We start from the raw sequence: 23,536 nt of genomic DNA, 5'->3' as shown, positions 1-23,536 counted from the left end.
CTAAAATCAATAGCCATTCAAAATGTTTCCTGCAAACTCCAGAATCCCTTCAACAATTTTCAGATGTTCTGGGAAGTTTCCAACTTCAAAAACTTGGTCCACAAACTGTCCACTCAACTCAGATCATGATATCTGAAGTTAGTAATTTTTCTGGAAATTATGACAAACTAGAACAGTTTGAATTTTACCTGTTTATTTTAAGAAATAAAGTGTCATTCTAAACCTTGCACACAAAAAAAACAGGGGAAAAAAACTTAAAGACTACAAAAGCCAGACATTTCAACCTGTGTTCATTGAAATTCTGAATGGCATATTTGGAGGGAACAGCATTAACACACCTTCCTTCAAGACTCCACCTTGCTGTCCAAATCTACATGATTCTGCATATGCTTAGGTAAATCCTGAAAACAAGAAAACACTCAAGGTATAAATAATTGTGTTATTCTCATCATTAATGTTTTTTTTACACTACCTGTATGACTGACTGCTGTGTGCCGAAAAAAGTGCTGCAGCCCCTCCAGCGACACTTGACCGAGTCCAGATTGGGGCTGGTGTGGTTGTTGACGAGGTGCTGAACAAGGTGCTCTACCATCCCGAAAATGAAAGAGCAATTTTGCCACTGCCAAGAACAAAACCAGAATGGAAGAGAAAAACCGTGATTTACACAATGTATTTTTTGTTTTGTTTCAAAGAGAGCCCTTTTTTGTTTGTTTGTAAAACAGGCAAAGGATTCAAGACCAAAACAGAACCGCTTTTCATGGGGGCATAATTCATACAGAAGATTGGTGCCCATCAATGTGAGAAGTTAATAATTTACAGTTTATCTTTTAAGCTTTAAATTCCTGTCAGAAAAAAGTCCAAAAACATTAACTTGGACTATTATTTCTTTTTTTTAAGATCTGAACATTCTTTTCAATTTTTTGGGAAATACAATTTACATTTCACATCAAGAGATAATGAATGTATTCCAAATTTGAATCAAAATGAATGATTTTAAAATGTAATGACTTTCACATGTTCATGGCCCAATTGAAAGGCTAAAAATATTAGTATAGTATTTACCCAGCAGCGGTAGTTCTTCATCAGGTTGAGTCTTACAGCTTGAATGGTTCCATTATGGCAACCTGTGTATATCTGCATGAAACGGGCAAGGCAATGAAGCGACACGATGTCAAATCCATTAAAACTGAGCCATTTTTTAAAGTCAACTTACTATACTTTTGTGGATGGCCATGCACATTATCATATCACTGTGACCACCATACACTTGCAAGCGGTCATGGGACTGGAAGGCAAAAAAATAATGAAAAAAAAGATGCATCAACAGTACATTTTTTTACATATAGTGAAGCCTGAATAATTTCTCCCCATTAAATTAAATCAGTTTATAACCGAGTATACATCCCAACTACCAGGCATAAAATATGAACTCAATACATTTAGCATGTACACAGTAATAAATCCATCCTAAGTAAACAACTGTATCCAGTGGTTAATTACACAAAGAAGCCACCTTTATGAGAGGGTTCCTGGAAAAAATAAAAAAATTCACACCTCCACCTCGTAAACTCGAACCAGCGCGTCCAGAGAGGCAGTCACCATCACTTTCCCCAATATGACTATTGACGTGACAGCGTGAGAGTGACCCTTGTAGATCTGTAATAACTCACCCGTCTACATGGACATGTGGGCAGAAGTTGGGGTGGGGGGGAGAGGATTGGAAAATAAAATGAGGACGATTCAATGGCATAGATGCATGAAATTTAATTTCCTGGTGTACATTTATATTGTGGAATTGATTGTACGAATAGGATTCACCTAAATATTTGTACAATGTATATATTTACATTATAAATTGATTTTTTTCTAAAATAAATGGCTAATCCAATGAAAGGAAAAAAGTAATTGTTCATTGTTCTTTATAAAAAAACATTTCAATAAACATGTGATGTTAATTTAATTCACAACATCTATTATTTACGCAATGATTCTTTGTTTTACTTTTCTAAATAATATTAATTAGATATTTACCTTATTAAATATACATGTTAAACATTTTTAAGTGTTAAGTGAAGGGCTGATATTCAGAGAAACCCAGATTTAAAGGCAAAACAGTGTATCAAAAGTAGCAATAAATAAGTGCTGAAATACCAGCAATGACTTACTGACTTTCCATAATTTATATATTGTTTAATATAACAAACAAAGCACATGAATTTAAAAAAAAATAGACACTGCCTGTGCCTTACACTTACATGGATGTTGTGTGCATGAATAGAGTGGTCACCGGAACCACTGAACACCAAGTCATTCACCACCTGGACAAGCCAAAATAGAAGGTACAGTAAGGCCTACATGTTTGAGCATTTGCATTCGACAGAGCTTTTACTTGATTCAGGGACTGGATTTTTTTTTTCTGCTGTCAGGCCAAAGCCACGTCTAATATAATTATCTTCACCTTCATGCAGAGAATAGTCTTGGTGTGCCCTTTCAAAGAGCGTAGAAGCAAACTGCTCTTGGCGTCTCGTACACTGATGGTGCTGTCATAGGAGCCGGCCAACAGGATTCGACGGGCGCCCTCCGTTGCTGTGGCCAGGCAACTCACCGCTCGGGGGCCGTGGCACTCAAAAATATCCAGTTGTTTCAAAGTCTAAGTTGAGGAAGTTTGACGTCATTAAAAATACATGACAAAAAAAAATAACATCACAAATTTACTTTCTTAAAAATTGTGCGTTGTGCTCAGGAAATCACAATAAATGGGCATTGGAATTCATTAGGGTGGTTATTTTAATACAGTACCTTTTACAAAATAAACTATTGTGTGCCCAAAATGTCAATTTTCAAGCCATGTAGTTTTTGAATTGTATTTGAATACAGACGCAAACTACAATCATTGAAGAGGCCGACTTTAGCCGGCAAAAAAAAACAGCAAAGTCCGGTGGCTTGGGGTCGCAGAGAAAAAAAAAAGATGACAAAGACAAAAAATGGTGCCAAAGGTATTGTGGGGAAAATAAAGCGTCAACTTAAACTCATTTTTAGAATATTTTTGGGGAAAGTTCATTGTTTAGGAAGCTATGTTTAACTTAAGGAACTACGACCTTTTCACAAATAAAAGCAGGAAGGAAAACCCGCATAATTCAGAGTACTGTTGTACTGCATGTAATAATGAATCAAACAGTCCTGGAATTGAGGCATTTTTGTGTACTATATCAGCATTTTACCTTTAAATCAAAGGTGGCCACAGATCCACTGGCAAGGCCAACAAACACGGTATTCCAGGCAGCGTGCAAACACAGTACTCTGTCTGGAAGTTTGATGGTATCTAGACACTTCCTTGTCTAGCGATATTAGAAAAACAGCCATCAGAATTTGACTTTTGGAATATATTCTGAGACAACATCTAACATTTTACCTTTAAATTGTAGATGCGAATAGTTTGGTCACTGGAGCCAGTAATGAGTCTGGCAGGCATTCTGGGGAGGCAGGAGACCAGCAAACAATTAACTTTGTTAGTGTGGCCTTCAAATTGACCCTGGCACTCATGGTTCTGTGGGAGGAGAATCTGAATGAGCTCATTGTATAAATTTGAAAAATCAACATTTAAATAAGGTTCATTCACTAAAGATATGGCACTAATTTTACAAATAACTCAGCCCAAATAGACTTCAATTGTAACATGTAACTGTGTAGTGACTGACATACACAATTCTAATCCTCATTTATTTTCTTTATCAAATTTAATCTAAATTTATATGCAATCTTCCTGATACCTGCTTTGATTTGACTATCTACATCATTGAATTTTGATTGGTAGTTTACCACTAGACTGTAGACCCTTGCTGTGTTGTCCGCCGAGCATGTGTACAAGAGGCCTTGGTGGATTTGGAGATCATGAACAGGACCTGCGTGATTTGAGAAAGCTCCCAAGGTTGGCTCGTCTTCCTCCGAAATGAATTCAACATCTTCTGAAGCAAGAATAAAAGTGATGTCAATACAAGAAATCAGTACACGGACAAGTACAATTCAAATCCTAAATAGGCATTTTTTTCCAGCTTCCTATTTGGGCAAAAAAAATTCAGTGTTACCTAAACATACCATAAAACTGGTAACTTTTGGTAGTCCTAGTGCTAATAATACTGCACTCTAGTACACCAACATAGTAGTAGTAGTGCAGTTTACACTTTATACTAAAGGTCGCGGAGATCAAGACACATCGACTCATCATGTCTATTGACGATAACATGCCCCGCTTGACCATCACTGGCTGCAGATGATCACGTGACATTGCTTGGCCAATCAGTGCTGCGAGAAATTTATATATCTTGAATTTGAAAAAAAAAAATCATGCTTTATTTTACACTAAAGTAGGGTTCAGTGAATGCGCATATGAAACTAGTGGGGTTTGGTAGCTCCAACCAGGTTAAGAACCACTGTTTTAAACATTCCTGCAGTACAGATAATACCCATTACAAAATCCGAGGAGGAGAATCATAGAAAAAATAAAAAGGACATTGAATATTTGTTTGCAAGTTAGAAGATGGTGGAGTCAAGTCCAGTGATGTTTTTTTTCTCAAGGTATGATCTGAATTTTTTTTATCGGAACAACAAAAGACTAAATCATGATCTTGTTAAACTCAACTGAACACTGATTGCATTGAGTTAATGATCCAATAATACAAATGAGAAAGGTGGTACTACTACCTTTTAGACAGTTGGGCTCATTTTTTATCAGAACGGGGGTTTCAGTTTTCCTAAAAAAAGGTAAAGAGAACATATTTTAACGCTGATTAGATAGACTTTAATTGATTGATAAGAAAAGATAATGCATGCTCACACTTGCAGAGTTTGTTGTGTAGTTGAAGCCACGCACTTCATACTAACAGATTTTGGAGGCACTTCTTGTGGATCTGCCACCTTTGAGGACTTAATTTGTTGTGTAGTTGAAGCCACAGACTTCCTACTAACAGATTTTGGAGGCACTTCTTGTGGATCTGCCATCTTTGAGGGCATAGTTTGTTGTGTAGGTGAAGTCACGCACTTCATACTAACAGATTTTGGAGGCACTTTTTGTGGATCTGCCACCTTTAAAGACTTAGTTTGTTGTGTAGGTGAAGCCACACACTTCCTACTAACAGATTTTGGAGGCACTTCTTGTGGATCTGCCACCTTTGAGGACTTAGTTTGTTGTGTAGTTGAAGCCACGCACTTCATACTAACAGATTTTGGAGGCACTTCTTCTGGATCTGCCACCTTTGAGGACTTAATTTGTTGTGTAGTTGAAGCCATGGACTTCCTACTAACAGACTTTGGAAGCACTTTTTGTGGATCTGCCACCTTTGAAGACTTAGTTTGTTGTGTAGTTGAAGTCACACACTTCATACTAACAGGTTCTGGAGCCATTGGGGAATTTATAGGTGATTCTTCACTGTCAGATTCATCAATGGTAATGACCACCATTTTGGGTTCCATCACTTCCAGGTCATCGCTCTCATTGCCTTTGTTGTCATTCACCGTTGGAGATGTGTTTTTCTCTTCTTTAGGCTTCATATGATTTACATTTAAAGGCCCTGTGGGGTGGTCTTGACTCTTAATATTTCCAGCATTTATGAGAACTTCTTTTGGGAAGATTTCAGCTTGGATTATCGTAGACTTGGTACCTGAGAATGGATTTAAAATATCTGCTTTGTCCAGTGGTGTTTTTTTCCCCAAGGTATGATCTGAAAAAATGGTTATCGGAACAACACAAGACTAAATCATGATCTTGTTCAACTCCAATAATACAAATGAGAAAGGTGGTACTACTACCTTTTAGACAGTTGGGCTCAATTTTTAACAATACGGGGGTTTCAGTTTTCCTAAAAAAAAGGTAAAGATAAAATATTTTAACACTGATTAGATAGACTTTAATTGATTGATAATGATAATGCATGCTCACACTTGCAAAGCTTGTTGTGTAGTTGAAGCCACGCACTTCCTACTATCAGATTCTGGAGGCACTTTTTGTGGATCTGCCACCTTTGAGGGCATAGTTTGTTGTGTAGGTGAAGTCACGCACTTCATACTAACAGATTCTGGAACCTTTAGGGAATTTTTAGGTGATTCTTCACTGTCAGATTCATCAATGGTAATGACCACCATTTTGGGATCCATCACTTCCAGGTCAGCTCTCTCATTGCCTTTGTTGTTATTCACCGTTGCAGATGTGTTTTTCTCTTCTTTAGGCTTCATCTGATTTACATTTACTGCCCCTGTGGTGTGGTTTTGACTCTTATTATTTCCAGCATTTATGAGAACTTCTTTTGAAAAGATTTCATCTTGGATTATCGTAGACTTGGTACCTGAGAATGGATTTAAAATATCTGCTTTGTCCAGTGGTGTTTTTTTTCCCAAGGTATGATCTGAAAAAAATGTTATCGGAACAACACAAGACTAAATCATGATCTTGTTAAACTCAACTGAACACTGACTGCATTGAGTTAATTATCCAATAATACAAATGAGAAAGGTGGTACTACTACCTTTTAGACAGCTGGGCTCAATTTTTAACAAAACGGGGGTTTCAGTTTTCCTAAAAAAAAGGTAAAGAGAACACATTTTAACACTGATTAGATAGACTTTAATTGATTGATAAGAAAAGATAATGCATGCTCACACTTGCAGAGTTTGTTGTATAGCTGAAGCCACGCACTTCCTACTATCAGATTCTGGAGGCACTTTTTGTGGATCTGCCACCTTTGAGGGCATAGTTTGTTGTGTAGGTGAAGTCACACACTTTATACTAACAGATTCTGGAGCCTTTGGGGACATTTTAGGTGATCCTTCACTGTCAGATTCATCAATGGTAATGAACAACATTTCGGGTTTCATCACTACCTGGTCATTGCTCTCATTGCCTTTGTTGTCATTCACCGTTGCAGATGTGTTTTTCTCTTCTTTAGGCTTCATATGATTTACATTTAAAGGCCCTGTGGCGTGGTCTTGACTCTTATTATTTCCATCATTTATGATAACTTCTTTTGGAAAGATTTCAGCTTGGATTATCATAGACTTAGTACCTGAGAATGGATTTAAAATATCTGCTTTGGTTTGATCGTTGATAACTACTGTGGAAGAAGCCACAATGGGCAGTGAGGGGGGAGGTGAGGAGACCATTTGGGCTTGTGGATTTTGCGGTATTGAGTTGGACAGGATGGCGGGTTCTGGCCTTATTGCCAACATAGGTGAAGCAAGAGGGGTTGGGTGAAGCTGGCCAGTGGAAGGCGCCAAGGCGGGGGTTTGGAGGATGTTGGGGGACGAGACAATGATGTTAGAGGGAAAACTTGATGAAGGACTTGGGATAATACGATCTGTAAATGCAGCTGATGAGGGAGGGGCCACTTCCACCACATTTGAGCTTTCGGAATACTCTTCTGGAAGAGATCAAACGAGGAAACCCATGAAAGCGGCTATGGAAAGTTGACACATTAATTACTTAGTCTAACCAATTAATGAACATATTTGTTAAATATGTTTTAGAATTATAATAAAACAGGATTTATAACATGTTCTAAAATAATTTGAACACATCTAGGAATTGTTTCCAATTCTGATCTATTAGTTTACTCAATACGTCCATTGAAGTTCATTTTTAAGCCGTAGTACAATACCTTGCATGCCTTGTAGTATATCAATACGCTGAGCTCTCAGACTGTCCACCTCTGCAGTGCACTAAAACACAAAAAAATCAAAATTTCCATTCGGGGAATTCTATTATTTTATATATATATATATATATATATCATTGTTTTAGGTAGTGTTGAACAGACACCATTCATAGTGTTGTCAGAAGAGAACCCTTCACTAAAATGCAGGCAATTGGTATAGGGAGAACTAAGATAAATGCATCAATACTGCACAATTTGTGCTGTTTGAGATTTATTTTAGAACTGCTGATTGTTGTTCCCAAAATAAGCAACACTGAAGCAAACAAAAAATAAAACAAGAAAAAAAAAGGAATGAAAATGAATCGGCTAAAAGGTAGAAATAAAAGTAGGTCTTTGAATATATTTTTGGAAGATGGAAAATGGTTAAAAAAGGGTTTCACAGAGACATTTGAGTGATCTGTAATTTAGTATAAGAATAAATCCTATAACTATTTGATATATTTTTTTAAAAGGTAGTATTGGGGGCAAAAATGGCATTGAAACAACACTGGTTTCAGTAGTACCTGTTGCCTTAGCAACACAAGTCGTTGTACTTCAGCGTAGGCTACTTGCAAGCATTGGCGGGCGAGAACAAGGGACTTGTCTAGTTCCTGCACCGACTGACACAGCTTTTCTTCTCTGAGGGACACCGATAAAAGCTTGTTCATTTGATCAGGGTCTACAAGGAAAAACATGCAGTTCATATTTTGACATGGCAGCAATTGCATTACTAATAGTTGAAAATCAATAAAAAAAAATAGGATTACTTGGGTTTGTGATACTTTTCTTCCTTTTTACAGAAGCCTCACTGACAAGAATGATGTCATCCTGCAGGAACCGATAATACCAATCAAAACTTTTCTTTAAAGGAAAAAAAATGTATACAGTTTCTAGTCTATCAACCTAGGAGCTATATTGATAGATTAGCAGGGGTGCCATGTTTTTAAACTAATTGAAATATTGTGGTTTTGCAAACAATTGAAAAAGTACAGCATACTGAAAATATCGATATAAACTCCGAAAAATTCTGGAGAAGTTGGCAGCGCTGGCTTCGGCAATAGGTGTGTTACTTCAACACTACTTGGAGCCAAAATTTGACATGTTAAAGCAAATACAAAGATGTGCACAGGTAACATTTTTACTGAACTGTCAAGGACAACTTTCAATTAGACAAATGTCTAAAGATGATTTCACGATTGTAGACAATTTACCTCTTGTGGGTGTGGCTGTGGCGCTTATCTGGAAAAAAAAACTTACTTCTAATTCTTGATGATTCCTTTTGTTGCCGTCTTTATTCCCCTTCGAAGGGTCTACTTTCACAGTTGTTGCTCTTGTCGGTTGGTCTAGTGTCAGAGGCGCGTATTCTTTTGACTGACTCACTACAAGTGATGCGTTAAAAGTTGTAACATGGGGAGCAGGAAGAACGGCTGACGATGGGAGAGAACTTGTAGAGAGAGCAGGGAGAAGAGGAATGGGTATGCTGCTATAGGAAAGTGACTCCCAGTGGAACCCTTCTGAGAGCATCAAGTCATTGGCGACACCCATTTCAAACGGATTTTGTTTCGGCGGGAACTGCTTCATTCCAAACCTGGAACAAATGACAAGACATAACTCAAGCTTTCACTTGAACGGGATAAAATGGGAAACATTGTCTTCATTGGGTGATCACAAGAGGTTAAAAGGCTAGGATTAAACTGCAACCGGAGATGACCAGGAAAATGTGTCTATTTTCAAGACATTTTTCCCTCACCTGAGTCTTCCTTCTTTCTTCTGTCTGCTCTTTTTCAGCTGCTCATATATGGTCTTCCACTTCTGTTTGATCGTGGGCAATGGTAGAACGCCCAGTTTTTGGATGACCTTGTTTCGAGCTTGCTGTTCTAATCTTTGAGCCGCTGCTGCTTTGTGAGCTATCCGGACCTTTGCATTGGAACTGGTGGGCTCGCTGCTGGTTGAGGGAGAAGGGGTTGACTCAGGTGCCACGCTTTTTGCTCCGACTTCAGCGGTTTGCTTTTGAGCTTCTCGATCCACCCTACATGGCCCAGGCATACCCATCTGCTGTCTAAATTCCTTAATCGTGGTGCTGACACCCGTGCCAGACTCAAGGACGGGTTTAGGCTGCGACTTCGAAGCAGTTGGGTTTCGCTGCATTTTACTTGATTCGATAAACTGGACACACAAAGGATCCTGGGTGAAGTCAGCCATATTCTCGTCCTGGTACCGCGAATGATAATTTTTAAAAGGGTCGTTCCCAGGCCACGAGAAGAACTGCGATTCACCACATGTTCGGTTGATGTGTTGTTGGGAGCCGTTACTTTCGGGAGCAACGTTCTGATCCGCAGGCTGTTTATTAGATTTTGGGACAACATTAGTGTGATTTCCTTCCTGCTGAAGCACCTGTACAGGATGTTTGGATATATCCGTTTTTTTCTTCTTATTATTATTTGTTTTTTCACTTTCTCTTCCTGGGCTTTGTTTTTTTTCCTTTGGTGAGACGTTTTTCCTGTGTAGCAAAACAGATTTATTTAGAGTAATTAAATGAAAATTCAATTTAAATTAAAAGTTAAAAGCGTACCAGTCCTTCGTTGGCACGTTTTTCCTCCGGATAACACCCTTGATGACTTCTGGCTCATGACTCTTGTAAATTGTAATGGGTTTCACTTTACGTGACATCATCTTGCTTAAATTTACTTTATGTTGATTACTTGCAATGTGCTTAGCATACTTTTTAAGACTCAAGAAAGACACTCTGCATGCCTGACAATGGTGGGAGGAACGGCTGAAGAAAATCCAGATGGGAGTTTGAGAAAAACAAATACTTTATCCATTGCAAACACTAGAAACACATGCAAACTAAACCATACTCCTCAGTACCCTGAGAAAAAACCATTACACACAGGCATAACATACAAAAACCACACTGGGTGTCAGACATGCAGAAGTAGTATTCAGTACAACAAAATGTGACTTACTTTAATTCCGATGAATCAAGGTTACTGTGGTGTTCTATGCTATGCAAGTGCAAGTCTCGTTCCTTCAAGTAACACAACACAAGATGAATATATACCACATGATCAAACAACATCATTTACCTTTTCTCTAACTTAAAACCAACACTTACTCCGGGCAAGACCGACGTTCTGCACAAAAAGCAGTAACTACTTATTTCCTTGTTTTTCATAGGCTGGCTTGGGTTGCCCATGGAATCAGGAGGTGCAAAGTTTGACATGTCTGCAAAAAAAAAAGTAATGAAACAGTGGTGTGGTGTCCAATGAATTTTGCAAGCTGGCTTTCTTAAAGTGACCTATGATGCCCGAAATGCCCCTTTTTAAGTTACCTCTATTTGTCTTTTACTTGCCTTTGCAAACAACTTAATAAAAACTTGAGTTTCATGGGGAGAAAAAATGTTTACTAGCTAGTTAAGCCAATGATTAGTGCATTAAATTTAAATCGATCACATCCTGCATAGACAAGGCTTGTCATCTTGATTTAATCGCTCTAATTATGTATAGGATTTTTCTCAGCAGGGATACGTCATCTTTTGGAACCATGTTTGGGAACCATTTTGACATAAAGTTGGTTGTATAAAGGCTAAAGTCTTCTGTTTTGAAGCATACAACATGGCAATTCTACCACTGATTAGTTCCAAGCCACTATAGTTAGTTTCGGTCAATTGTTGATGATTTTAATAATGAGGAAAGTGACAATGGCTGATTTGATTTGTTAATATGAAGTTTCTCTGATGATGCCATATAACACATCTTATATACATCTTGCCAAATTGTCTAGTAACAAATACTCTGCCTAAGTTATGTCAACTTTATGTCAAGTTCGTGGAGTTCCTGTAAAAAAGATTGTGTACTGAACATTGGATTTAAGAAAAATGACTAAGATTTGTCTTAAACATTTAGAATCCCCTATGATTTATCCTAATTTGGACCACAGAACTCAGTTTTATGATTGCGTCTATGGCCCAACTATTTCACATTTTGACCTATGACTTTATTTCTATTTGAAATGTTGGAACGAAATAAAAAGGGCCATCAATGGTTCTGCGACCAGAACCTTGTAGAACGCCGACAATGAAAATGATTAATTCAAACTATTAGTTCAATGTCTACTTTGTTTGCTTAACTGAATGAAGGTTGACTGTAAGACAAATGCTGCCACAAAGGAACCCAATCAACCCCAATGATTACCCGTACAATACATCACAATTTGATAACACGCCTAAACGTCAACTGGACTTTTACTTTAGTGCATACTTTCACCTGATTTTAACAGTTGCATGTACAGACAAGAAAGGTTGACTCTCACACTTACCGTATCTTTGATCAATTATAAAGATCACCAATAGAAGAGAAAACTTTTAGACTCACATGGTCGCCGCCATGTTTGTTGATGTCAGCTATGCGCCACCTAGTTCGAAGACACTTGCAATTTGAAATTAAAGTGATTCGAAAATTTAACAAAAAGTAAAAGTGTATTGGACGCATTGAGAAAATAATTTGAATTTATTAGTTGTAGCAACAGAAAATCCAAACTTTCAACCCGGAATTTGTGTGTGTGTGAGCTTTTTTTGCACGAATATCACAGGTTAGAGTAAATGTCTGATGCCCGCTGTGAGTCACCATAGACAAGCATTGTTGCTTTCGGCCATTTTGCGTCAGAGCCGTTCGCACATATTACTATTTAATAATAGATCATGTTTAGTCATTGAGCATGCACTTGGAAAAAGATCCAGTATATTTTCCTCAACATATTGCAATATTTATAACCACATTAATAGTTTGCTATGAACTGAACTCTTCAACAAGAATGCAACGGCTAAAGAGAAATGTCGTTGATAAAATCACTCCCCTACCTCTCCCTATGATGTCCTCCACGCAAAATGGCCGCTAGGTTTTTTCTGTCGCCAATTCGGTTTTTAGACATCTAGCCTTACATATGTGATATTTATAAGAGTGACATTTGTGGGGTCGATGGGTAGTATTTCAATGTTTACTTCCGTTTGTTATTAAGTCATGCTAAAATAACAAGCGGTGTTTTCTTTACAAATCACACACTAATAAATGTGTGCTTGAAATTGGAAGTCTTTATCAAACTGCACACCTTATTTTTATCTCTATAAGTGAAAATGTGCAACGGCTGCGTGCAAAAAGAATACCCCGATCGGGTACGTCATAATGTAAATACTGTACTTAAATAACTAAGAATCGGTAATGTTGACGCACCCCGATTCAAATGTTTTATTTACAACAATTTACATCTAACGTATTTTTCCTGCTTAGGGAAGCACTTGCCTGGAAAATGGCTCTTTTTTGATGAACTACGTGGGCTGTGCCAACTGCCATCACAGAGACTTCGTGTTAATCTGTAATAAAGACACAGAGGATGATGATGGCGAGGAGATTGTCACTTATGACCGTAAATTGCTTTAAAACATTCTGTACTGACTACTGAATTATTTGTTTTTCATGTCCTAATGTATTAACAATCATGTTTGCATTAAAGACGCAACATTCCCATGTTTTGAGCTCAATCATGATGCAATAAACGTGTTTTTCTTCTAGATGTCTGTAAAAATTGTGACCATGTCATCGCCAGGCACGAATATACCTTCTCTGTTGTTGATGAATATCAGGTAAAGGGGAAATTGGATGCATATTTTAACATGAAATAGTGCAACGCCACTTGATCTGTGCTTGATAAATATTCCAGACTCATCCAGTGCAGGTGACACTTCCCAATCCTTAAAAAGACAACTCCAACAATTTGATCAGAAATATTACAGCACAAAAGCTTTTTGGAAAAAAAAACTGGTACTTGATACCATACTTGTTTTTGATCACTCATATGCATTCATATTGTGTCATTTAGGAGTACACGATGCTTTGCATGCTGTGTGGGAAGGCCGAGGACTCCATCAGTGTGTTGCCGGATGACCCCCGACAGAGTGCATCTCTCTTTTAGACCTCACAATCTACAGCTGATGTCATAGAATTTGATCAGATGCTTTATAACTCAAGTGACATGTACAGGTCACATTATATTCTGCTCAATTTGTTTTGCAATATCTAGCAGAAAATGAACAACTGTATTTTTGTTTGTAACAATATACCCATCCTGATGTTTTAGACAATGCACTGTAAATAAACATTAAGCAACACATGAATTTACCTAAAATAAGAACTATTGACTTGTGTTTTTATTTTCCAACCCCCAAATTTGGCCTATCCATATAATGTGTTCCGAAACAGAAGCAAAAATGGTAATATAAATATATCTCCCAAATTATTACTGGATTATTGCAGTATCTATGACACTAAAATTCATCAAAATTGACTTCTTTTTGGCTTGTAGAAATGATGTATTTACACAATCAAAAGCAGCTATGTAAAAATACAGATATTACTATATGCTAATTGTACAAATGAATACAAAAAGAAAAATGAGTTATGCACATTTCCAACCTGTAGAATGAAAGCTTGTACATTCTAATATGCTGATGCAGATATTTGTAGTGATATTAAGCAAGATTTGACAGTGGATATTCCCTGGCTTTGCCAAAGCAGTTCAAGTAATCTAATGCCAAATGTATGCTTATCATTTTACTCTTGCAGGGATTTTTTTGGTCTCAAAATGGGCAACAATAAGATACACATTCAGTAAAATAAAAACCTTACAGATGAGTGATTCACGACAAGATAATGGTGCAGCAAAAAATGACCCTATGTTTTACCTTTAAATGTAAACAAAACTGAAACTGCAAGGTTCAATCCCAAGTTTTCACCTTCCTGTGTGGAGTTTGTATGTTCTTCTCGAGCTTGTGTGGGTTTTCTCCAGGTACTCTGGTTTCCACCCACATCTCAAAAACATGCATGGTAGCATGGTTGGACACTCTAAATTGCCTCTAGGTAATTGGCTGCAATGAGTTCCAGCACCCCCCGTGACCCTTATGAGGATAAGTGATACGGAAAATGAATGAAACTATAAGATGAACACAATCTGCTGAGTTCCAAGCTGTCGGAATTCCAAAACCTGGAATTAAGTACTTTTTTTTTTTTAGCATTCTAAATAACCTTTCTTGAAACAAGTTCTACTTCTAGGTCTATAGTCACCCTTATACTTTTCTCACTTCTGTTATAGAATAAGGAAAACAGGAAAATTCTTAAGACAATTATACACAAGATTTGCTGTCATTATTGACTTGTGGCTGACAACTTCATTTTCCACTGTAATATTTTTTTTAATCATTACAAGTGGATACACTTGCACTCAGTGGTTTGAACCTTAAAATGGATAGGTAACATTCCCTTTTACATAGGCTATACATGGAGGGGGGAAAACAACTGACAAACATGCTGCTGGCTGGTTTTAGGTTGCAACTGTGCAAAATTACACCCATGGATAATTTGGGTGACAACACTACACATAAATGGATAAAGTTTGATGCAGTCTTTTGCAGTGTTTAACCATTTATAATATTGCTTTTTTTACTGAGCTCTGTTGGAATTCCTGGTATGTCAGACTAATTACCTTTTTGGAACGTAAGGGGTGCCGCATTGACTCAAATTCTTGGATCTAGCAAGAGCGCATACCCTGGTTACTATCATATACTGTATATTTTCACTTTTTCCAACAAGTCCCTTAAAACTCAGTTTGAAGCACCAGCTGGTTTTTATCCTGAAGTGTATAGACATTATTCACTTGAACATTCCAAGGTATTGATCAATACGTATAAGCTAATGTACCAAGTAAATAAATACATTATTTTTCTTACATCACATACAATACACATTCCCTTGAGCAGATAATGTATTGCCACATGCGAGCGTCATCCGTTTTGTATGTTAATCATCGTTTTGATTTCCTTGAGCCCTTACCATCCTTGGACAAACCTTCTCCTATGGAAACAGGGACCCACGGAGTCTGCCTGGAGCACCTGGCTTGCAGGGGCCCGTGACGAGGAGGCGGTCCAGAAGTGCCACAGAAGTTTGACGGAGAGCGGCTACGTCCCAGAGCTGGTGCCTTACTGTCGTGGGGCTCCTGACGGGACGGTGAGCAACTCAGTGAGCGTTGCAGAGCGGAAGAGTTGCAAGGTGGAGGCGAGACAACCAGCTTGTCGTGTTCTTGCTTATTCAAACTGGACAAGAAGTCTGCGTCGCTAGAGCTGCTGGGGCGTACTCGCATTCGCCGTCGCCTCAAAAACAAGGGAAGACAGTATGAGTACACTGAATAATTATCTGGTAAATCACTTTTATATACTAATCCGGGATATCTTCATATTTAATTACCTTCTAATAAACGCCATGCCAAACTCACAAACCTAGCTAAAAAAGAGACTTAATGATCAGTGAGCCCATAATAGAAATCTAATGTCATAGTGCAGAAAACCATCTCTTTCAACCCAATAGTTTTCCCCTCCAACCTGCTTATAATCTCTTGAACATATTAGGAGAGACAAAATAATTGCAAGCACGAAATGCATACAACACACTAACTATTAATTAGATTTTGTCCAATGCGATCTGGTTTTAATTTCCTAACGCTATGTTCTAAACACGCAACTTGAGTCCAAATAAAGTCAATGCACTGTGACAGGGGTGGTTATTGCCATGGGCAATGTGGCCAACTGCACATGGCGCTATCTATTTAGGGGCGCACAAGAGCCTAACCCTCTAATTTTTTTCCCAATTAAATTACCAGTTCTCTAGACTATTATCCCTCATCCCAGTCCAAGATTGCCGTCAGTTTCTTTTGGGCACTAATAATTTCTTCTCTACATCGGTTAATGCTCGGTCTGTAAGTAGAATTACATTTGGCAAAGGGCCAAGTTACAGCTGAAAAAAGCATTTGGTGTTTGTGCTCGCCAAACCATGATTCACTGCTTGTTCATTTGGTGACGAGCAGTAGTAACAGCTAAAATGTATGACTTACGCAGTAATGTAGCCTTCTTAAACATTAAAAATGAAGTTTATAAGTGTTGAGCGATGCTGTGTCATACCTGTACTCAGCACATGGACCTGCCGTTGGTTTCCCAGGAGGTGGATGAGGCGTGAGTCTGCCGCCGAGGTGTTCGGGAGCAAAGGTGATACTCACGGGCCGTGGGATCTTGCTTCTACTGCCAGATGAAGAGGACAGAGAAAGAGGGTCTTCCCCTCCGCAGTCTGACCTGGAGCCTCTTTCTGACGATAGGCGTTCTCGAGGGAGAGTGACCTGCAGGTTTTCGCAAGAAAGCGACGGAGAAGGGGAATGAGTGGGCGAGCCGTGGACAGGGCTGCTCCAGCGGTTACGCCTTTCCCGGTGGAGGTTCTTGCCGGGAGAGTCTGGGGGAGTGGCTAAGTCCCGTCTTGGGATGCGGCTAAGTTTTGGAGAGAAGGGAGCCTCTTTGGGTTTTAAAGAAGCAAGGAGCGAAACGATCGCTTGAGGCTGCTGGTTCAGATCTGATGAGCAGTCCGGCAAACCAGAATCAGTCTCTGGGTCTTTAGCTGCAACAGTTGCTGAACTTTTGAGTGGGCACGATGAAGGGCCTAAATCTGTCTTTCCTCCATCCTTTGGGACTTGTCCGGGGTGTTCATCGGCTTTGCTGGACGGGGCCTCAAGAGGTATCGCTTCTCTCTTCTCCAGCACTGGGCATTGTGGTGTGCCGCCTGAGGACTAGAAAGAACAACGCGTGTACATGTGCTAATTAAAAGATTACAATAAAGAAACTGTATTGGGATTTTTTTTAAATTGTTCTAAATATCTAATAAAAATGTAATCTAAAATGAGAAACAAATGCTTATAAATAGCAACATGCATAAGTGTTTAGTGCATTGTGTAAAGTACACAAAGATATCAAGACATGAGATTCATATCCATCTATACATTACAGTGAAATGTGAATGAAAAAGAAGTTCAATGAAAGAAATGACAAACAGTCACGCCAAAAATAAGGTGTTTCATGAATATGTATGAATTCATTAAAATTGCAAAACATTATCGGAGGATCAGTCTTTTGGTATCATGGGCACGCAAATGTAAATATTTGACTTATTCATCTGAAAAAACATACCAGTGCATCCCTTGTTGAATCTGATACAAAAAACTATGAAAAACTATGCATCCAAAAATAAGCATTTTCATCACAGTGAAATAAAATGAAATGTTGATCACGCATACCTGATCCATCTGCGGTCGTCCCACGATGACTGCGGGCATTTGCCCCAGCATGCCTGGCAGCCTCCTGTGACCAAGTAGCCATGACCCAACAGAACAATGTGACAAAACAGGACTGCTAGCGACAGCTAGGACCTCCTCCACGGGGTGGTTCTCACTGTCGGCAGGGTTTGGGGTGGCTGCTTTGTCGACACGTTGGGCTTCAGCTGAAGACTTGATGGCTATGGAATTGCTGCCTTGCTCTACCTCGACCACCACCCACTCCTGAGAGTCCCCCTCTTGGACCACAGGACTGATGTTGACTGCCACAAACCCACTGCTGACTGCCCCTTCCTCTGGATCACCGGTACCTGTTCCAGACTGTTCATCGGACAGGACTTTCTCTCCAATGTGAGAAAGAACAGGAGGCGTTTTTCTGCGACTGATATAAAAACAACAAAAAAGTGTTAGGCAGTGATCCAAAGTGTTTGATTTTCATAAAGTATGTGCTAACCAGGATTCAAGGAAACGCTCAAGTGTAGGCTTAGATTCAGGTGCAAGTCTCTTTTCAAAAGCCAAGCTCTGACTTTGACGCATCTTTTGCAGCAGCGGCACGCGCCGTTCCAGCAATAAGGTCTCGGATCGTACTCGTCTCGGGGAACTCTGCACCGAGGCAGCAGGGCTTTGGTTGCCCTGGTTTTGACTGTGCTCTTCCTCAGTTACTACCTGAAAAAGCAAGTCACATTAGATAACATTCATTTTCAGAACCGCTTATCCTCATAAGGGTCATGGCGGGCGCTGGAGCGTATCTGAGCCAACTATGGACAGTAATGTAACTTTGTGACAGATGGGGGCAACAGAATGCCGACACATCACAGAACTGACCTTCTTGATTGCTGGTTCAACATGTTTCTGATTTTGAATGCGTTTAATCTCATCCCACATGCCTCTCGTGGGCACAGGTGCAGCGGGACTAGGAGGGCAGTTGTCGGCGTCGCTGAAACGCTCCCCGAGCATGAGGACATCCTCTGTGTTCTCCCTCTGCAATTCCACTGGCAGCACTGAAGCATTAGCCATGCTGTGAAGGACAAAAAGATAGTAGGTGCCCATAAAGCTCATTTGCAAAGCACATTTCAGCGCAGCACAGACTCGACCAGGGAAAATTTGAATTTAAAAAAAAAAAGGGGAACTTTATTCCCCAGTGAGTAAAAGGGGAAGACAAACACTAGCATGAGTACATACAGCAGATTCTGTATAGATATTTAAATGTCCTGTACCCCAGGTGAGCTGGAGTGCGGCGGGTGAGCTCCTGGCCGGTCGGCGGTGCCGCAGCAGCGGTCAGCACGTCCTCCGAGTCAGATTTCTCCCAGTCGTAGGGATCATTGTGCAGCACATTGTGGCTTTTCATAGCGCTGTCAAACAGTGACATCAGCAGCTGTCACGGGGGAAACATTTGTGTCAGCACTTTGGCAACCGGGAGAGGACCAAACATTAAAATGCAAATGTAAGCGTATAGCCGACCTCATAGTCTGGCTTGGTGTAGTAGTCCAAGCTGAGGATGTGATCCAGGAATGCGCTAAATTCGGATGGTAAGTGATTCAGCATAAGGCGGTGGTCATATGCCTCTTTTAGATTGCCTACTTGTTCCTGTTGAAGAAGAGGATTAAATTACGGATTGTATTCTAAATACAAAGACGTACGGATACAAACTCGACATGTTTCTGTACCTTGTCTTTAAATTTCCTCCACGGAAGCTGACCCGACCTGAATTCAGCCAACATGTAGAATAGAGACCAAAGATCGTCATGGCGGCCAATTTCCTGCATGATAAAAAAAAATCACACACAAAGTAAAAATAGATCATTCCTCCAATCGATCGCAAGAAATAACAATGAAAATATTTTCATATTTGTTTCCAATGTTGTTAACCTCATCACTCACCAACAGTTGAGTGCTCAACATTATTGTAAATTTAATATTTGACAAATGAAACCTATTATACGTATATCTATACAGTAATCCCTCGATTATCGCATCTTCACTTATTGCAAATTCACTACTTTGCATTTTTTTTTCCACTATTAACTATTTTAAAAAATATATATATATTTTTAAAGTTCATACAAATGTGAAAATGCACAGAAGCCACTCTTGCTACTAGGACTCAGCACTGAAGAAGAAAAAAAAAGTTATAATAGGGGTGACCGTACTTAATATTTGAGGGGATTACTGTACATATATACACACACAAGAGTTTCATAATAAAGCATTTTATCTTAAAATGGGGGACACAAGAAAAGCTTCATTTTAGGGCTCATTCATTCGTTCTTAGTAAAGGTGCTGAAAGGTAATGCACCGATGAAAATGTTGAGTCACCTTATGTTTATGAGTATTGATTGAAGCATATCGTACAGTTCCTCTGAAAGCTGCCACAGACCGCGGCTGAGAAAGAAAAGTCATATGAGACACATTTTTGCATTGGTGTACATAAAGATTTAGACTACAAATGGAGTTTGGCCGATGGGCTTCTAAATCAGTTTTCAATGTACTCACGGGACGAATTTCATGGTTGGAAGTAATGTACTGTCGTGCCAGACCAAAGTCAAGCATGTAGCAGCATCTGCAGGTACTTGCTAGTCTTCCCATTGCAAAGTTAGCCTGTGAACGTCATGAGGGTAAGTTTAAATTCTGATCAGAAATGGTAAGGTTGAAAATGGAATACGTTTTTGAGGTAACCATTAATATTACCGGTTTAATATCCCGGTGCAGGAAACCCACTGAGTGGATGCTTTCGATGCCCTGTAAAATCTGCTTCCCAAGCCTCAATGTTGTTGAGGCTGAGAATATACCGCGGGGGCGACTACTGCGCAGATCTGCCAAGTTCCTCCCCTTCAGAAAATGAAATTCTTATTAGTATTCCTTTTCATTTTTTTTTTTAAAGCACAATGCAATGTGTACGAATTGGAAGCAACTTTTTTTTAAATGAAATGTCATTGACTGTGCCACGTCAGATTTAAACACAAGAATCTATGTAAATTATAAAAGCCATAAAAACCCTGTGAATAACCTACCTGAAGTTCCATCACCACGTAGTTGAAGCGTTCATTTCGGCCAGCACTGACAAAGCGACACACGTTATCTTTGCCTGTCACAAATAGAGATTTGGACTATCAGGTACATTCAAAGCTACATTTTGGATGATTTTTTTGACTTGCATACATGTTATCAAAGATACAGCAATAACAAAAATAAGTCAAAAAAGTCCATCTGCATTTTAAGGCATGCAGTACTGTAGTGCTGATCATTATATTTATATGATCATTTATTGATCCATCTTTCACATGTTCAATACAGTTGGTGTACAGTTACTTCATATGCATTATTTTCTAACCTTTAATACTGTTTCTTGGAAGCAAAAATTACATCTTGTTCATTTCTCTAGTTTTTTTACTCTCACATGATGATTACCATCAGACTCCACGTTTCACAGTCTAATCACAAAATATCAAATGTGTAATAGCATGTGTGTACTAATATCATTGTATAAATGCCAAGATGTGTAATTGTATTCTCATGATAACAGAACGTAGTTGCTTATAGACGACAGTTGCAGAAACTTTTCTGTGTATGACTTAAATCAAAGATCCTTTTACAAAGTCTTAAATGCTTTTGTTTTCTGCCGCAACGTTGCACTCACCCTGCAGCTTCCTCAACACAGCCGCCTCTGTTCTCTGCACCGGTTTGGGTTGAGTGGCAGACTCCACCTTCATGGCGACGGTGGCCTGGTTCACCAGGTCCAAGACTTCGTACACCTCTCCGAAGCCACCGCCGCCTATCTTTCTCACCTGAAGAGTGATATTTACAAAAGTGCCAGTCATGCCTCGGGGGTGGGTGACTATGAGGCAGCAATTCTTAACTGCTGTCGCTGCGGCCCAGCTTCTCCTTTCATCACAACTTTTTTAATGTGTTCATGAAATTAAAAAACGTAGGATATAAATTAAAATTTCGGATGCGCGACTCTTATATTAATGTCTAACCTAAGGGGGCAAGTACGGCTGTCACTATCAAATATTGCACCAATAATCAAATACTGTTATTTTGCATGATAGTTGATTGAAACATTATTTTTCCCAATTATTTGTTTGAAGTGGTTAATAATAATAAAGTAATATCAGAATGGTAAGAGAAAGGGTGGTAATGATGTTAACACTAATGCTTTAGAAAGATAGAGCAAACACTGCATTGAAGTATATGCCGATTCCAGTTTATTAATACTATGAGCACAAATAAGTATTCTTTTGTAATAAATTATCATCAAACACTCTTTTGGTGCTGATTGCAGTTAAATGTTTTGTCCATACAATTTAAAGGAATAAGCAATTGTTATTTTTCCCAAAGTGAAGACTTAGATTAAAACAATAATGCTGCATTCAATAAGCCTATAGAAATCTGAATGTGAATTAGGATACATAGAACCTATTGGTGCGCTCGGGACTCAACTCTCTTACCAGCGGGTTCCATATTATACCTCACAAGTTAACGGATAGCCATAGGCACCCATCAAAAGAACCACATGTGGCTCCCGAGCCATAGGTTCCCTACCCCTGATTGCTTGATAGCTTGACAGGACACCTGGCTATTAAATGGCAAGTGGAGGGTGCTTAAAGTTAACTCTTACCACTCTCCATCTATCCCTGACAACATCTGCTGTTGACAGGATGTCAACGCGCTCTCCACTCATGCTGAGTGCTCTCTGCTGCAGTCACAACTCATCAGACATCAGTGGCACCAATCCATCACTGCAAAAATGATTTTAAAAAAATATCATCATCAAGACTGAAGTTAGGTCCGGAAACATGCTATGAAAACCTGCACGCCAAAGTGTTGTGCTATTTTGCAGGGGTTGATTCGATTGTGCGGGCTATTTAATTCGGGAGTTAGCATGCTGCTAATAAGAGCCGGAGCTAGCAGCTAGTTGGGGCTGATTTTAATTTTAAGCGGACCCCATAGCATCATAATGAATAAAGGGGATTTAGATATGGTTAGCATACGATAGCTAGGTATGGGAAAGTTGCAACTAGGCAGGTATATGAGGCGTACTAGCATGTTTGCTGCGCGGTGGCTAAGCGAGGTCAGTACCCGCATTACCTTGCTCGGTTGCACGGGTGAGACCCCCGGAGAGAGCCTCCATGTTCCACTTCTCGATGGCCACGTCATTCCTCCTGGTGTTTTATCTCGAAAAGGGCGGCATTGTAGAAAATCTGAGCTAAACTAGCCAGCTGATTATCCCCACAGTCGCTTACAGGGGCTCCAGTGACGTAATAAAAGCTCCCGAATGAGCCGCAGAATCACCATGGCAACCAATTCTCCCACCCCACAACCGGTACAACACAACCACGTTGACATTTTTCGCTCACATAAACAAAAAATACCTATTTTTTTTTATAAATACTTCAGCCGTGATCATGCTAAATCAATAAAATGAATGGAAGAGGCGTGTTGTTGTTATTATTTCTCAATATATATCCCAAACTAGTACTATTTCACATTATAAACTACATTTCCCACTTAACTCAACAACAAAAACAAAACATCAAAGATTATTATTATTATTACAATTATTATTATTAAATAATTTTCAGTTTGACGGCAGAAGTTAAAATGTTATTCACCTGTTGCCCGTTGTACAACAACGTAATAGCATACATGGCCACATT

The 23,536-nt window shown here is 39.2% G+C and overlaps 3 protein-coding genes across 6 annotated transcripts; 1 reads left to right on the top strand and 2 right to left on the bottom strand.

The window, feature by feature from the left end:
* Window positions 1–176: 176 nt before the first annotated feature.
* On the bottom strand, window positions 177–12,520 carry znf106b (zinc finger protein 106b). Of its 4 annotated transcripts, XM_077586619.1 has the most exons (27): window positions 12,003–12,519; window positions 10,801–10,910; window positions 10,652–10,713; window positions 10,255–10,458; window positions 9,433–10,182; window positions 8,940–9,270; window positions 8,450–8,510; window positions 8,207–8,361; window positions 7,647–7,707; window positions 6,874–7,409; window positions 6,653–6,795; window positions 6,519–6,568; window positions 6,339–6,398; window positions 5,936–6,248; window positions 5,806–5,855; window positions 4,835–5,717; window positions 4,702–4,751; window positions 3,820–3,965; window positions 3,413–3,547; window positions 3,222–3,338; window positions 2,459–2,650; window positions 2,256–2,318; window positions 1,555–1,674; window positions 1,214–1,285; window positions 1,063–1,134; window positions 473–619; window positions 177–401 (listed from the first exon to the last, which is right to left on the bottom strand). In XM_077586619.1, exons 2-27 carry the CDS (start codon window positions 10,906–10,908, stop codon window positions 345–347), a joined length of 4,938 nt encoding a protein of 1,645 aa, XP_077442745.1. In that variant the 5' UTR covers window positions 10,909–10,910; window positions 12,003–12,519; the 3' UTR covers window positions 177–344. The 4 variants fall into 4 exon arrangements, with proteins under 4 accessions (XP_077442745.1, XP_077442744.1, XP_077442741.1 ...); XM_077586618.1 differs by having other exon boundaries at window positions 3,820–3,962; window positions 6,653–7,409; window positions 12,003–12,520; XM_077586615.1 differs by having other exon boundaries at window positions 6,653–7,409.
* A 111-nt stretch (window positions 12,521–12,631) lies between these two features.
* On the top strand, window positions 12,632–13,871 carry churc1 (churchill domain containing 1). Its single transcript, XM_077586624.1, has 4 exons — window positions 12,632–12,855; window positions 12,971–13,106; window positions 13,253–13,323; window positions 13,560–13,871. Exons 1-4 carry the CDS (start codon window positions 12,817–12,819, stop codon window positions 13,650–13,652), a joined length of 339 nt encoding a protein of 112 aa, XP_077442750.1. The 5' UTR covers window positions 12,632–12,816; the 3' UTR covers window positions 13,653–13,871.
* Window positions 13,872–14,847: 976 nt separating this feature from the next.
* Window positions 14,848–23,139, bottom strand: ttbk2b (tau tubulin kinase 2b). The gene is made up of 15 exons (XM_077586620.1): window positions 22,968–23,139; window positions 22,498–22,618; window positions 21,517–21,664; window positions 20,891–20,964; window positions 20,568–20,708; window positions 20,373–20,477; window positions 20,196–20,261; window positions 19,547–19,639; window positions 19,341–19,466; window positions 19,097–19,254; window positions 18,705–18,897; window positions 18,334–18,545; window positions 17,844–18,261; window positions 16,687–17,339; window positions 14,848–15,882 (listed from the first exon to the last, which is right to left on the bottom strand). Exons 2-15 carry the CDS (start codon window positions 22,558–22,560, stop codon window positions 15,537–15,539), a joined length of 2,796 nt encoding a protein of 931 aa, XP_077442746.1. The 5' UTR covers window positions 22,561–22,618; window positions 22,968–23,139; the 3' UTR covers window positions 14,848–15,536.
* Window positions 23,140–23,536: the final 397 nt, after the last annotated feature.

The sequence above is a fragment of the Stigmatopora argus genome, chromosome 19 (assembly GCF_051989625.1).
Source record: "Stigmatopora argus isolate UIUO_Sarg chromosome 19, RoL_Sarg_1.0, whole genome shotgun sequence".
Classification (NCBI taxonomy): Eukaryota; Metazoa; Chordata; class Actinopteri; order Syngnathiformes; family Syngnathidae; genus Stigmatopora; species Stigmatopora argus.
This window is presented reverse-complemented; position numbering and strand designations above follow the sequence as displayed.